The sequence below is a fragment of the Salvia splendens genome, chromosome 18, assembly GCF_004379255.2.
Source record: "Salvia splendens isolate huo1 chromosome 18, SspV2, whole genome shotgun sequence".
NCBI lineage: Eukaryota > Viridiplantae > Streptophyta > Magnoliopsida > Lamiales > Lamiaceae > Salvia > Salvia splendens.
The window spans coordinates 4,887,041-4,900,593 of record NC_056049.1 but is presented as its reverse complement, the minus strand read 5'-3'; the positions used below and the strand labels follow the sequence as shown (position 1 = coordinate 4,900,593).

General features: G+C 34.9%; 1 protein-coding gene across 4 annotated transcripts; it reads left to right on the top strand.

Moving 5' to 3' along the window:
- The first annotated feature begins 9,094 nt into the window (after positions 1-9,094).
- On the top strand, positions 9,095-11,082 carry LOC121777353 (myb family transcription factor IPN2-like). 4 transcript variants are annotated; one of them, XM_042174591.1, is made up of 6 exons: positions 9,095-9,403; positions 9,480-9,556; positions 9,689-9,755; positions 9,851-9,917; positions 10,166-10,208; positions 10,288-11,082. In XM_042174591.1, the coding sequence occupies exons 1-6, from the start codon at positions 9,235-9,237 to the stop codon at positions 10,849-10,851; spliced, it is 987 nt and encodes a 328-aa protein (XP_042030525.1). In that variant the 5' UTR covers positions 9,095-9,234; the 3' UTR covers positions 10,852-11,082. The 4 variants fall into 4 exon arrangements, with proteins under 4 accessions (XP_042030525.1, XP_042030523.1, XP_042030526.1 ...); XM_042174589.1 differs by having other exon boundaries at positions 9,096-9,403; positions 10,133-10,208; XM_042174592.1 differs by having other exon boundaries at positions 9,097-9,403; positions 9,689-9,746.
- The last annotated feature ends 2,471 nt before the right edge of the window (positions 11,083-13,553 follow it).

The following is a 13,553-nucleotide window of genomic DNA, read 5'->3' as shown; positions in this document are numbered from 1 at the left end:
GACATTATTGATTCATATTACATAAAATCAAACTTCGTTTAGTTATTTATTCATTTATATTTAGTTATAGAAAAAATTAACAAATTCAGCTTTCAATTGATCGAAGTAATTTATAAAATTAATGTTTTCATTATAGAAATAATTAACAAATTCAGCTTCTCTCATGGCTTGGTGCTCCTTTCAAAAGGTTCGATAAAAAAAATGTGGATCACTATGTTCTATGTTGTCTCGTGGATGATTTGGGACATCCGAAATAAGATAAAAAAGACTTCACATTAAACTGGGAGTTCGAAAAGAGAAGACCTTTGTTGCGCTTTGGCACATGAGTGAAGGGTTGGTGCTCATGATTTTCTTTTTCCTCTACACAATGGCAGCTAACTTGAACGATGTTAGAGGTTGGCAGGCGGACTTACATAGAGGCATTGGGGTCCTTGGAACCCCCACCCTTTTGAGCTACTATATATTATATAATCATACATCATTTTCCACAGAGTTAGCTAGTTTAGTTGGTTGTCACAAGCGCCTGGTTACCACGTGACCATGGGTTCGTGTCTTTCTCTGGCCGCTTTTCAACATTTTCATTTCAAATTGTTGCTGATTTAATCAGTTTTATTCTTACAACTAATTTTATTCTTTGTATATTTTCTCTTAACTAGTTTCATTTGCGAAGGATTTTTTTTTATTAACTATGCTAGTTCATTTATCTACTCCTGTTACCTAATTCCTTTTTATTTTTATAATTAATTCATTAACTATTAATTAATTATTTTTATTTTCTCATACTATCGTTTTTATTTATTTTTCCATTTGTGTAAATATTGCTATTGTAAGATCATAATGTAATGATTTTTAATTTATATTGTTCATTCTCCAATTATTTATCTCTTCTCATCCGTTTTTATGTCGACTTGTTTCTGGCGTCATCAATACTAAAAATATGCAACGATTGTTAATACTCCTTCTGTTTCATAGTAGTGAAGTCATTTCTCCATTTTGGGACGTTCCATCATAGAGTCATTTCCGTATTTAGCAAAAAGTAACAATTTTTTCCTTACTTTATTTTCTGTACTTTCATCTATTTCCTACTTTATTTTCTCTTTACTTAATATATTTAATATCTCTTTCTAAATCTATGTGCCGAAAAGAAGTGACTCTACTATTATAGAACAGAAGGAGTAGTAATTTGGACCCCCCATTGTAAAAATCCTAGGTCCGCCATTGGAGGTTGGTGATGCCTGAACTAGGTGCTCATGACGGAGGACGGTGTGGTAAGACAGTAATGTCCTTCGGTTGTATGATGTCGAGTTTTGATGCTTCTTGAGGGTTTTACGATGGGTTTTGATTCGTGCTAGAGCATTTGAGGTGTGCTCTTTTGTGGCTTTGGTGTTTTTTTTCTTTCTTTCTTTTTTCCTCTGGTGCATCTTTCTTTTTGTTGTTGGTGTCTTGTTCTTGGTTGAGCGGGCGGTGTGACTTTTTGTTGAGGCATGACTTGGGGTCGGGTTGTTGCTGCCTCGTAGTGTTACTTTGCTTAGTTTTGTACTTTTTGGTTAAGTAAAATAAATAATGTATTACTCCCTTCGTCCCACTAAAGATGACACATTTTTTTTAATTTGTCCCAAATAAGATGACACATTTCATTTTTTTGAAATTTTCTCTCTCCAATTAATACACCCAACCATTTTTTATCGCTCCTATAAAAATATTCATCATTTTTTTTCTCTCTATTTTAGTACTTACACTCACTTTTTCTCTTTCTAATTAAACACATTAACCAACAATTCCTAAAATCCCATGCCGACCAAGAAATGTGTCATTTTAGCCGGGACGGAGGGAATGATAACAATATTGCTAACAAATAATGCTCATATAATATGCATGTATCAATTAGCATAAGTAAACGAGAATAATTGATAAAGTAAGAAAGATGGGTAAAGAAAAATGAGTAAAATATAAGAGAGAAGAGAAAAAGTAGATAATCTTTGTATAATAGAAACATGTAATCAAATTCACTATTCTATACTATGTATGGGTATAACTAATTTTTTCATATACATATTGACAAAAACAAATTATTATTATTTGATATAAATTCAGAATATCATAATTTAATAGCTTATTAATAAGACTTGCATATTTATTGAATTGAAATAAATTTGAGAATTTGTTCTTCGAATCTTTACTTTAATTCTAAATGAAGGAAGAACTTATTCCTTTAGGAGAGATAAATCAAATTCACTATTCTATACTATATATGGATATAACTAAAATTTTCATATACATATTGACAAAAACAAAATATTATTATTTGATATAAATTCAGAAGATCATAATTTAATAGCCTATTAATAAGACTTGTATATTTATTGAACTGAAATAAATTTGAGAATTTGTTCTTCGAATTTTTACTTTAATTCCGAATGAAGTAAGAACTTATTTCTTTAGGAGAGATAAATAGTAAGGAGGTGAACGTTATTTTATACTAACTCTTTCTTTTAGAAGCTAGTATATAAGAAGTATAAGCCTTGGAGATGGTAAAAAGATTAGCTAGTGAAGAGAAAATTTTAAATAAAAGAGATTTGTGAAAAGACTAATGCAAGTTATAGAAAATATTTACGTGGACAATAACGTCTAATGTATAACAAAGAATTTAGGAGATTTAGTGATTTAGACTTATTAAGAAATTTCAACTTTGTCAAATGATACAACCTACTTATTCCGACATTCTTCATAAATTCTATAATTCTATATCTAGATTTTTCTAAATAAAAATCTAAATATTTTATCACCCCTACTGTCCTACATAATATCTATATTTATCTAGAGAAATCTATATAATTTTATATCTAGATAATGTACTACTTATCTAGATATTTAACCATATAATTTTAGAGGATTCTACATAGCATCTAGATTTAGAAAATATCTTGATATTTCTAGTATTAAAATTAATTTTTTTCTATTTTATTGCAACAAGTTAGGAGAGGATGCAAAAGTGTACTTTCATTGTGGGTTCGTAAATAATCCTCTATTTTAATATTGTATTTGAGGTATAAAATTAATGAATGTTTTACATAATTTCTTGAAACTCAAAATAATGAATTTTACGGTTCAATCTCGAAGGTTTTTATTTTTTGAGTTCAATACATTATAAATTGAATTTAGTACATTTATGCTAACAAGAATAAGTGTATCCACGAACTTACAACAACAAGGGGACTCATTATAACTCCACATGAAGTATTATATAGTCCTTCATCTCAAACCAGACATATTTATTTTTGGGATATCTCATTGCAACATATTTTGTAGTTGGCAATTAAGTTCATTATCTTCCTTTTCTATTTTATTATATAACAATTTAGTTTACTAAACATTGCTATTTAAATTCCTGTGTCAAAATAGACACATTTTACTTAGAATGTGATAGGGAGAATATAACGGTAATGAATAATAATACACAAAAATGTTAAGATATATATACATTATTAAAGAATTGTTTATGAACACCACTCAAGTTTCTTATGAGCACCACTCAAGTTTCATTCAAATTACCTTCTTTTATTCATATAGTTTGATTCTGATAAAAATAATCATTGACGTCATTAATTTTATAATGTTCATCAAACCGATGCAGATATCATTTTCTCTATAACATTAAATGATGAATAAAATTATAAATTGAGCTTTAGTTTTATACTCTATCCATCCAAAAAAATAGTTTTATCTTTCCATATTAGCCGTTCATATCCGTCCACAAAAAATAGTCATATACTAAAAATTAAATGTTGCTCCCAATTTATTACTCGCTTTTTATCTCTCCCATTCCTATCTTTTTCATAATTTCTTTTTATTTCTCCTATTTTATCTACTTTATCTCTTTCCTTTTCAAGACCTACTCATGAATATTATTTTTAATAGATAGAGGTGATATAATTTATAAAATTAATGAGGTTTTAAGATATTAGAATCAAATTAATTATAACATTGACTAAAACGAGGAGCAATGCTCATACTTGTCATACACCTCTATGATTCGCAGTTTAGTGTGCACACATGCTTATTATAAATCTGAACCCGTGATTATAGTTAAAATTAAACAATTTTGAATCATAATTCATTCATACAAATCTGTCCATCCGGAACGTACCAACCAACTGCGCTGTCCCTGCGGACATCATAATTCATAGTACTATATATTGTGCAGGGATCGGATGTAAAAAATCACAAGAATTCTTCTTGGTTTTTATGTTTAGATCATTCCACAAGAAACAAAAATTCTACTCCATTTTTTAATAAATTATTTTTTACATAGAAAAATGACATAATTAACACAAAGTTCATATATTTAAGTGCTTACAAAACGACATTGAGGGGAAGCATTTACCGAGCACCTTTTGTGCTTAGAAAGTGCTCGGTGTATGCTATTTTTCTAAGCACTTGGGTGCTTGTAAACACAATTTTTTTGTAGTATTTTACTAATTGCACATTATTATTTTAAACCCTTTAAATCATATAAATGCAAATTAAAATATGAAGTGAATTTTAAAACTAGCAAAGGAGAAAAAAATTAAAATGAAGGGTGGGGTCAACTTTTGGTTGTGTGCATGTCATGGAATGACAATCTTCTATTCCACAAAAGCATCATAGATTCAGATTAGAGCTGCCCATAATTAAAGCTTCATACACACACACTCTCTCTCTCATACACACACATGTCTCTTTATGGACTGAGCTTCACATCCTCTTCTACCTTTTTGTGACTATCTCAGTTGCTTATAGTAACTAAAATACTTATTTTCTCTTTTCAAAATTTTTCACTCAAGCTGATTAACATTTTATTTTAACACCACTTGTCATTTTAACTATATTTCTTAATTCTTTCTTATCGGGTAGGTGAGTATTAATTAAGTAGGGTTGTTTTGTTTTTGGGTGCATTGGTATTGTTTTATGTTGTATGCTCTTTTGTGTTCTTGGATGCTACAAACTTTGATATTGGCTAACTTGTTGGCTTTGAGCTTTTCTTTTGAATAAAAAAATATCATAAGACTTGGCTATTGGTGCATGTAAATAGTACTAACTCCATAATGTCTCAATTTACTATTTTGGGACGTCCATAATCTAAAATTCCATTTTAAATAATGGATCCCACATTCCACTATATAAATTTTTATACTCACCTTCTACTATAAAATTAATATGGAGTATATAAAGTGGGACATACATTGTATTAACTTTTTTTTAATCACTATCCTTCACATTTGTTAAAACTTATGTCAAATCAAAGTAAGACTTTAAATCGTGGACGAAGCTAAAGAATTGAATTCGAACTAATATAACAAGGTGAGATATAGAGCTCGATGTAAGAATTTAAAGGTGACAGAACTAAAGAATTGAATTGGAACTAATATAACAAGTTGAGATATATAGTTTGATATATGAATTTAAAAGTCGACAGTAGGGCTCAGTGGTGGGATTGTGTCTTATTAAACTCAAGTGACAGACTGAAAAGAAGTGATCATGTGGTTAATGATAGTAACCTAAAAAGGGCTCGTACTCGTACCACGAAAGACAAGTAGGCAACAAAAGAAATTCTTACTTTAATGAAATAATTAACTTAACTTAAAATATGGTCCTAGCTAGTCCTAGACTACTATACCAACTCAACATCAAAGTGTGAACTCAATATATCATCATTGCATTGCATGAATTTTAGAGCCATTATGTTACTATAACGAACTATGATTAGGAATCGATTTCTTCCATTATTTCATGTAATAATTAATTAGTAATACTGTTAACATGAAAAGAATACTCAATACATGTAGGTGTGTTTGAATAGTTAGAGTATCCATTATAAGACGGACACCCTAATAGTCCCGCCCCAGTTTTTGTCCACAACCCCAAAATTATTGTCCACAATCTCAAAATTTTGTTTCCGCCACTATGGTGGACACTTCCAATAGCCCCAAATTTTATAATCAATTTTCATTTTAAAATGTTTTTAGTTTCAATCAGGTATAATTAAAATCATCGCAATGTAGATAATTAGAAAACGAGGTAATTGAGACCGAATATTCGTTGTATTGAAAATTGTAAAATTATACAACGAATATTTAAAATAAAATACAAATAAAAACTCCGCCACCGTCTACTCGGTGTCGAAGTCGGCTTCCTCGTCTTCTTCTTCTTCTTCTTCTTCTTCTTCTTCTTCTTCTTCTTCTTCTTCTTCTTCTTCTTCTTCTTCTTCTTCTTCTTCTTCTTCTTCTTCTTCTTCTTCTTCTTCTTCTTCTTCTTCTCCTCCTCCTCCTCCTCCCTCGCTGCTGCCGGCCGCGGTTCCCCCAGGAGCATCATCAGCCAACCCTAGACGACGCTCAATCCGAGTGATGAGCTTCTGGTATATATTCTTGATGTACGGGTCATCGGTGGCTAGGTATTTGCTGCAGACGTCCTACAGTTGTTGCATCAACTGCACATCGAGGTTCTCCCTCAAGACCTCGTGGGGACCAGGAACCATGTGCTGTGGGATTGGGGCGGGCTGCGCGATGCGCGATCCAGACGCTGCCGACGATAGGCAGGAGGCACTTTGAGCCCTTCTGGAGCTGCGGATAGAGGCCTGTTGTCCCAGGGGCCGTCCTCGCCGAGTGTGTGTAGGGGCTGGCACTTCGACTTGCTCGTCGTTCTGCTCGAACGAGTGCGAGCCACTTCCGCTGCTGTAGTCCCCGGCAAGGTTGTGTCTTGTACGCTTCGGCCCGGGAGCTCCAGTGACCTCTTGCGCGCAGATTGCCTTGAATTTCGGACAATCCGCGAGGACTAGATACTCCTCCCACATTATGAACTTCGGCTAGCCCTCCGTGTTGTATTGGCCCATCGACAGGGCCTTCACGTCTGCTTCGCTTCGGCCACTCTCATCGTGGAGAAGGTTGTTCTGGTATATGCACGCGAACCGCTTGGTAGCCGACAGAATCCTAGACCACTTTTTGCGGATCTGTTTTGGGTCGCCCTCTCGGGCGTTGGCAGGTTTGAACTCGTCGTATGCCATCAGGACGCGCCGCCAAAAGCTCCCCTCGGTCTGATCGGTGTCCACTATGGGGTCCGATGTGATGGCATCCCACGCCCTCACCACGACAATGGACTTCGCTTTGGTGTAGAGCTTGCCCCGTTTGGAGCCTGAGCCACCGCCACTGCCTACGCTGCCTCCGGCACTGCTACCGCCACCGCCACCGCCCCCGGCACTGCTTCGGGTCGGAACGGGTGTTTCCACCCGGGTTGCAGGCGTATCCGGGATGCCGGAACTGAGCAGCTCCATCATGATATCGAGTGCATCTTGATCTGCTTCGGTGTAAGGAGATTGGCTGGATAGGAAAGGGGACTCCGGACACGGCTGGTTAAGCGCGTCGAGGTTGGGTCTGTAATTTCCAAACGCCGAGCAACTCAGATTCCGCTGAAAAGGTGGGGGCGTTGGAGAAGACCTCCACGACTGAGATGGAGGAAGGTTTGGACTCGATGCCCACGGCGGGGGAGATTGACCCAAAATCCACGGTTGGGACGGAGACCCGCCATATCCTGAAGGATGAGAAGGATAGCCGCCATATCCCGACGACTGAGAAGGATAGCCGCCGTATCCCGACGGCTGTGAAGGATTGCCGCCATAGCCCGATTCCTGCGAGCCGGGTGATTCGTCGTCTCCACCGTGCATTTTAAGAGAGTGAAAGTGTAGATAGTGAATGAAGGAAGAGTGTGAAAATGGTGTTAAAATGGGTGGTGGAGGAGTTGTATTTATAGAGGTAATTAAAAAAAATAATTTTCGAGGACCACCGACCCGCCTATCGCCTGCTCACTATGGCCGGCGCGCCTATAGGCGCGGCTAATGGCCGACCGGCGCGTCCTCGCCCTGCTTTCTCCGAATGGGCGTCCGCCCCGGGGCAGACGTCGCCTACACTATAGTCCGCCTCGGGATCGCCCCTGCCGGGGCTATAGGCGATGCGATCCCATAGTGGATACCCTTAGATAGTTAAAGTGCATTTAGTGGTCCAATCTAGTGTTTGAATAATTAAATTTTCCGTGTGGCCTGCTCAATGGGCGAAAGCCCATTGAATTAAGGCTGAAAAAGTATTTTATTAACATGAAAAAATGAGTGATAATAATATGTGCAACACTATATCAATTTTAAATTACGTGGAATTTACTAATATAGCCCTCAGCTTTGGAAATATAGAAAAAGTTAGATGATAGTTTTGAAATTTCCTACTATAGTGTGACTTTAGATAACAAACTAATCATTATGATATTAAGGACTATTGTATATATACATTATCACTATGTTCATAAATATATTAAATACTATAATAATTATTGACATAGTATATAATTAATCAGGAATATAAGGGCTCTGCAATTATTAACTACTCTCCTTTTCGTGATTAGAAAAGGTATACAAATCCTACGCATACACCATATGCATACGCTTTCTTTTCTTCTTTCTTCTTCTTGTTTCGTTTTCTTTCTTTGCGTTGTTACAAATTTATAGACACTATACATTTATGACATGTAATTAATCAGAAGATGTGCATGTACTTATTAATTTACTTCTCATAGATGGTCCATATTAACCTTTTCTTTTTCACCAGAAATTAAAATTACAACACGCAAATGCATAATTATACATGTAAAAACTCAAGCTTTCTCACTTTTCTTTTAATTCGTGGTGTTACTGATAGAGTAAAAGGTAATTATGACGAAACTTGACTTTACTAAGTGCTTTAATTTATAACCAAACTAAACCATGAATATGCCAAATCTTACACAGCCTTTCTCAAAATAGAGATAAGTTCAATGCTCTTGCTTCAAAATGTCAAATATTTTCCATAATCCCAAATATTAACCATACATAATAGGAAATTAAGTGTCGGAACCGTGCTTAATTTTATACTACAAATGTCCCACTTTATTGTTTAAAAGAAATACCTAGGGTTTTCCTTTTCTTTTTCGTCGCTAGCTTGTGGATAACACAATCTGATTTTCCTTTTCTTTTTTGTTTTGTTTCATCCCAACTTTATGTAAATTTCAAATATCTAGTTAATCAAGTCTGAAAATAAGCATAGTTTCATTGTATTTGAGAAAGCAAACCCCTTTTTCTCCCTTACCCTTCTTCATATCCGCACCTTATTCTCACAGCATTTGTTCTTGCATCTCTGGGCGGCGAGGAGAGAGAAAAAAGTAGAGAGATCGAGAATAATGTTCCACCCGAAGAAGCCATCAAGTATGACTTCCCACGAGCGGCCCATGTGCGTCCAAGGCGACTCCGGCCTCGTCCTCACCACCGATCCCAAGCCCCGCCTTCGCTGGACCGTCGAGCTTCACGAGCGCTTCGTCGACGCCGTCACCCAGCTCGGCGGCCCTGACAGTCTGTCACTCTCTCTCTATCTATCTTCAAAATTTATCTATTTATTTATTAAAGATTGGATTTTTTTGTAATTTAGAGGCGACGCCGAAGACTATTATGAGAGTTATGGGAGTGAAGGGTCTCACACTTTACCATCTCAAGAGTCATCTTCAGGTTTTTTTTATCAAGATTCTATTTTTATTATGTTTTCTTCTATTTAGATTACTTGGCTTGATTGTTTTCGAGTTTCTGAACTAGGGTTGTTTCAAAGATTTGATTTTATTTGTGGGTCATTTTTTGATTCAGAAATTTAGGCTGGGAAAGCAGCCTCACAAGGATTTCAATGATCACTCCATGAAAGATGGTATGAGAGGTGACTTTATTCCCAATTAAGTTTAATACTTTCATACACAAATATTCATCTTTTTTTCTTGTACATACATAAAATCTAATTATACATATTCACAGCCTCATCTCTCGATCTCCAACGAAACAATGCATCGTCGTCTGGAATGATGGGGCGAAGCATGAACGAGTACGTTTTTCACTTCCATTTCCATCGTTAAATTCGACAAAAAACTTTTTTTCAAAAACCAAAATCTTCAAATTTGTCAGTGGTTCATGTGATCGCATGTGCCCAACAACAAAAAAAAACATTCTTCATCCTTTCAAAATTAATTTTCCAAAAAAAAATCTAATTTTTTCTTTGGAATTGCATCTTCAAAATTGGTACGTGTGTTCTCATATCAGTGGCAATAATGCTCACATCACTGATGCAATTAGGATGCAAATAGAAGTCAACCGAAGACTCCACGAGCAATTAGAGGTATGTAATTTTCTATTTTCCATTTTCAACAAATTCAAAATATAACAATAATAATAATAAAAAATATTAAAAAAAACAGGTCCAAAGACACCTCCAACTCCGAATTGAAGCTCACGGAAAATACATGCAAACAATTCTCGAAAAAGCTTGCCAAACCGTCCTCGCCGGCGACGGCTCCGGCAGCTACACCAAATCCACCGCAACGGCGCCCGAATTCATCCAAACCCTCAGCTTCCCTTCCCTCCAAGACCTCAACATCTACGGCAGCAGCGAGCATCTCGAAAATCTCCACCACCAAAACATGGAGAGGGAATCCTTCTTTCCCGTTTCCGACAACTTCCTCGGAAAAAAAAGATCCGTCCAATACACCAACCCCAGCTCCAGCAAAAGCCCCGTGATCTGGGCGGACGACCTCCGCCTTCAGGAGCTGGGGCCCACGGAAGACCAGATCGGGCCGCTGTCGATCGACCGGGGCAGCGACATCGACTCGGTCTCGGACATCTACGAGACCAAGCCGATGCTGTCGGGGGGTCATGATAAGAAGTATGATCAAGCCAAGATGGATCGGCCGTCGCCGCCTCGGAGGACGGCGGCGATCAGCGCCGGCGGGATGCAGCAGGGGCGGAGCTCGCCTTTCGGGTGAAGTGAAGTTTAACCCCAAATACACATACACATATTTTAATGGAATTAATGCTTACTTTTTCTTTCTTTTTTTTAAACTTTTTTGGTGATGGTAATTTTAGTGTATTAACTCAATTAGGGGGTTTGGAGTTTTTAATTTAACCATTTAGAAAAAAATGTTGGGGTGTTATGACATCTTTGTTGAATAATTTGTAGGATTGACCGGTGATGTTTGAGCTTCATTTTTAGAGTTTTTTGTTTTCTCTTGCACATTGCATGCATGCAATTTCTTGCAAACAAATTTCCAAATAAGTAATTAAAGATGGTCAAAATTCTGACCCATCCCTTACATTTCAAAATTTGTCATATAAATCACGAAATTTGATATTTTTGCAATTATCATATCCTTCTCTTTTCCGACGAATTACCCACTGATGTGTTAGCCGGTTTAAAACACATTGACGGAAAGTCATTACTAAAGACATTGTCGTTTTGCCTAATGGCATTTTGTTCATATGTTTTAAACCTGCTGTCACATTAACGCGTATTGCGCTGGAACATGAAAGGATGACATAACTGTGAATATTCAAAACTTCGTACTTTATTTTTCAGATTTTGAAAAAAGTGGGACAGACTAGAATTTAACCACCTTTTGTGATTTATTTGGTACAAGATGTTTATTAATGTGTGTTGTCATGTTGATGTTTGTGGTGACATGTTGGAAAGGAAATCTACTAGTTTTAAAATTTAAGCTTTGAATGCTTAAATTAGATGTTTGGGAAGAAAAAGGAGGGTTTTTGAATTAAAGCCTTAGTTTGTGGTCTAGTTAATTAAGGTATTGACTACTTTAATTATGTTTCATTTGGGAGATTACTTACGGTTGATTGCAGTGTCATTTTCTGTCTTTATAGAATTCTCACTTGTCTGCTAAACTAATCATTGAATGTCTCGAACACTTTTCTGACCAATGCTTTTCAGTTAAACTATCTTTCATTATGGAGTTTGTTCTTTAATTGGAAGACTAACTAGCTGTGGTCCTCTAAAAAATGAGAAATCAGTAATTAATCGGTAGTAATTTATATACATACGTCTACTACTGATAGTTTATGAACTATTTTAATACAAAATTAATAAAATGACAACATTATTATACTCCCTCCGTCCCATAATAAGAGTCATATTTTGCCATTTCGATTTATCTCACAATAAGAGTCATATTTCACTTTTACCATAAATGGTAAGTAGTTCCACATTCCACTAATACTTCACTCATATTCTATTATAAAACCATTATAAAAAGTAGGTCTCATATTCCACTAACTTTTTCAATCAACTATTCTTTACATTTCTTGAAATTAAACCTATCCCCACACCAAATGTGACTCGTATAGTGGGTCGGAAGGAATAAGTTAATATTAATTGAGAATTAGTGTAACATAGTTAGAAAAAATTAGAAAAATTATCAAAAATAAAAAAAATAACTAATTTTATGGACGAATCAAAATAAAAAAAAGGAAGTAGATTATTGAATGTGGACGGAGCAGTAAGTATCTTTTCTTGCTTTAGGTTACATGTATTTGAACACTTTTGATGGAAATGAAAATAATTATTTTATGAAATATATATGGGATCAAGAGGAGAGGACATTACACGTTAAAATTTTAGGAATAATTAATTCGTATATATATTTTGACTTTATTTTAGAATTCAATTCTCCTGAATACATAAAGTAACAAAAGTGGGCACATACATAAACAAACAATAATTGAATGATAAATATGTATTTACCGAATATTTGGGAAAAAGATTAGGAGTCCAAGATTTTGTGTAGAGCAAATTGCGCCGACAATGAGTATCCCACTTTCGTAGCCTTTTTCTTCTTTACCATTCGATATTATTCCAATTATATGAAGTGAGTTAGTTGCGGTGTCAAATAGGTGCTTCTTCTAACTTTATTCTTACTCACTCAGCCCTCGATTTTAATTAACCATATACAAATATTACAAAATTGATAGTAGTATAAATTAAATGATATTTTCCAACTAAATTGATTTCATAAATTTTAATTAGTTTTTTTTGATAAATTTTAGTTTAATTTTGATACGAAGAGTTTTCAAATGTGTCAAATAAATTATAGGTGTTTAATTTTGAAAAAATTAGTTAATTTTGATACGGAGAGTTTTCAAATGTGTCCAAATTATTATTGGTGTGAATTTTTATATGATATTTATTTTTAATGGAGTATATCATATATATCTAGTCGACTATAAATAAAAAATAATAAAGTCTAGCCTAATTTTTTTTTATGCTTCAGGGTATATGCACAGTTTGCATAGTGTCAATGATGTGTGAAATGTACAAAATAGAAATCAATCAAGTATTCACCAACTAAAATTTTAACTAACTGTCTAACTTGAAATGAAGAGACTTAAATGTCTTTATTTTAACTTCACAAACCTTGTATGACTGTATGAATTTAGACCATTCGTATTAGTTATGAAGTGCAACATCGTATAACATATGTGTGAATTGGGAATGACAAGATAAAGTCGACCGTCCATATTCTAAGAAAAATTTTGCAAAATTTCTGAAATTTAGCTACAATATTAATTTGCATAAAATAAATTGGTGACCACCTACTAATTTCCATGGTAATCTCAAATTTTACGTATGTAATAGTAGTAGAATGAAGGTGAGAGGAAGTTGGCATTTTTGGAAGGGTGA

Coding starts and splice junctions, on each gene's coding strand:
- LOC121777353 (XM_042174589.1), top strand. CDS start 9,235: ATGTTCCACCCGAAGAAGCCATCAAGTATGACTTCCCACGAGCGGCCC. Junction 9,404..9,479: donor CCAGCTCGGCGGCCCTGACA/GTCTGTCACTCT, acceptor TTTGTAATTTAG/AGGCGACGCCGAAGACTATT. Junction 9,756..9,850: donor CATGAAAGATGGTATGAGAG/GTGACTTTATTC, acceptor ACATATTCACAG/CCTCATCTCTCGATCTCCAA.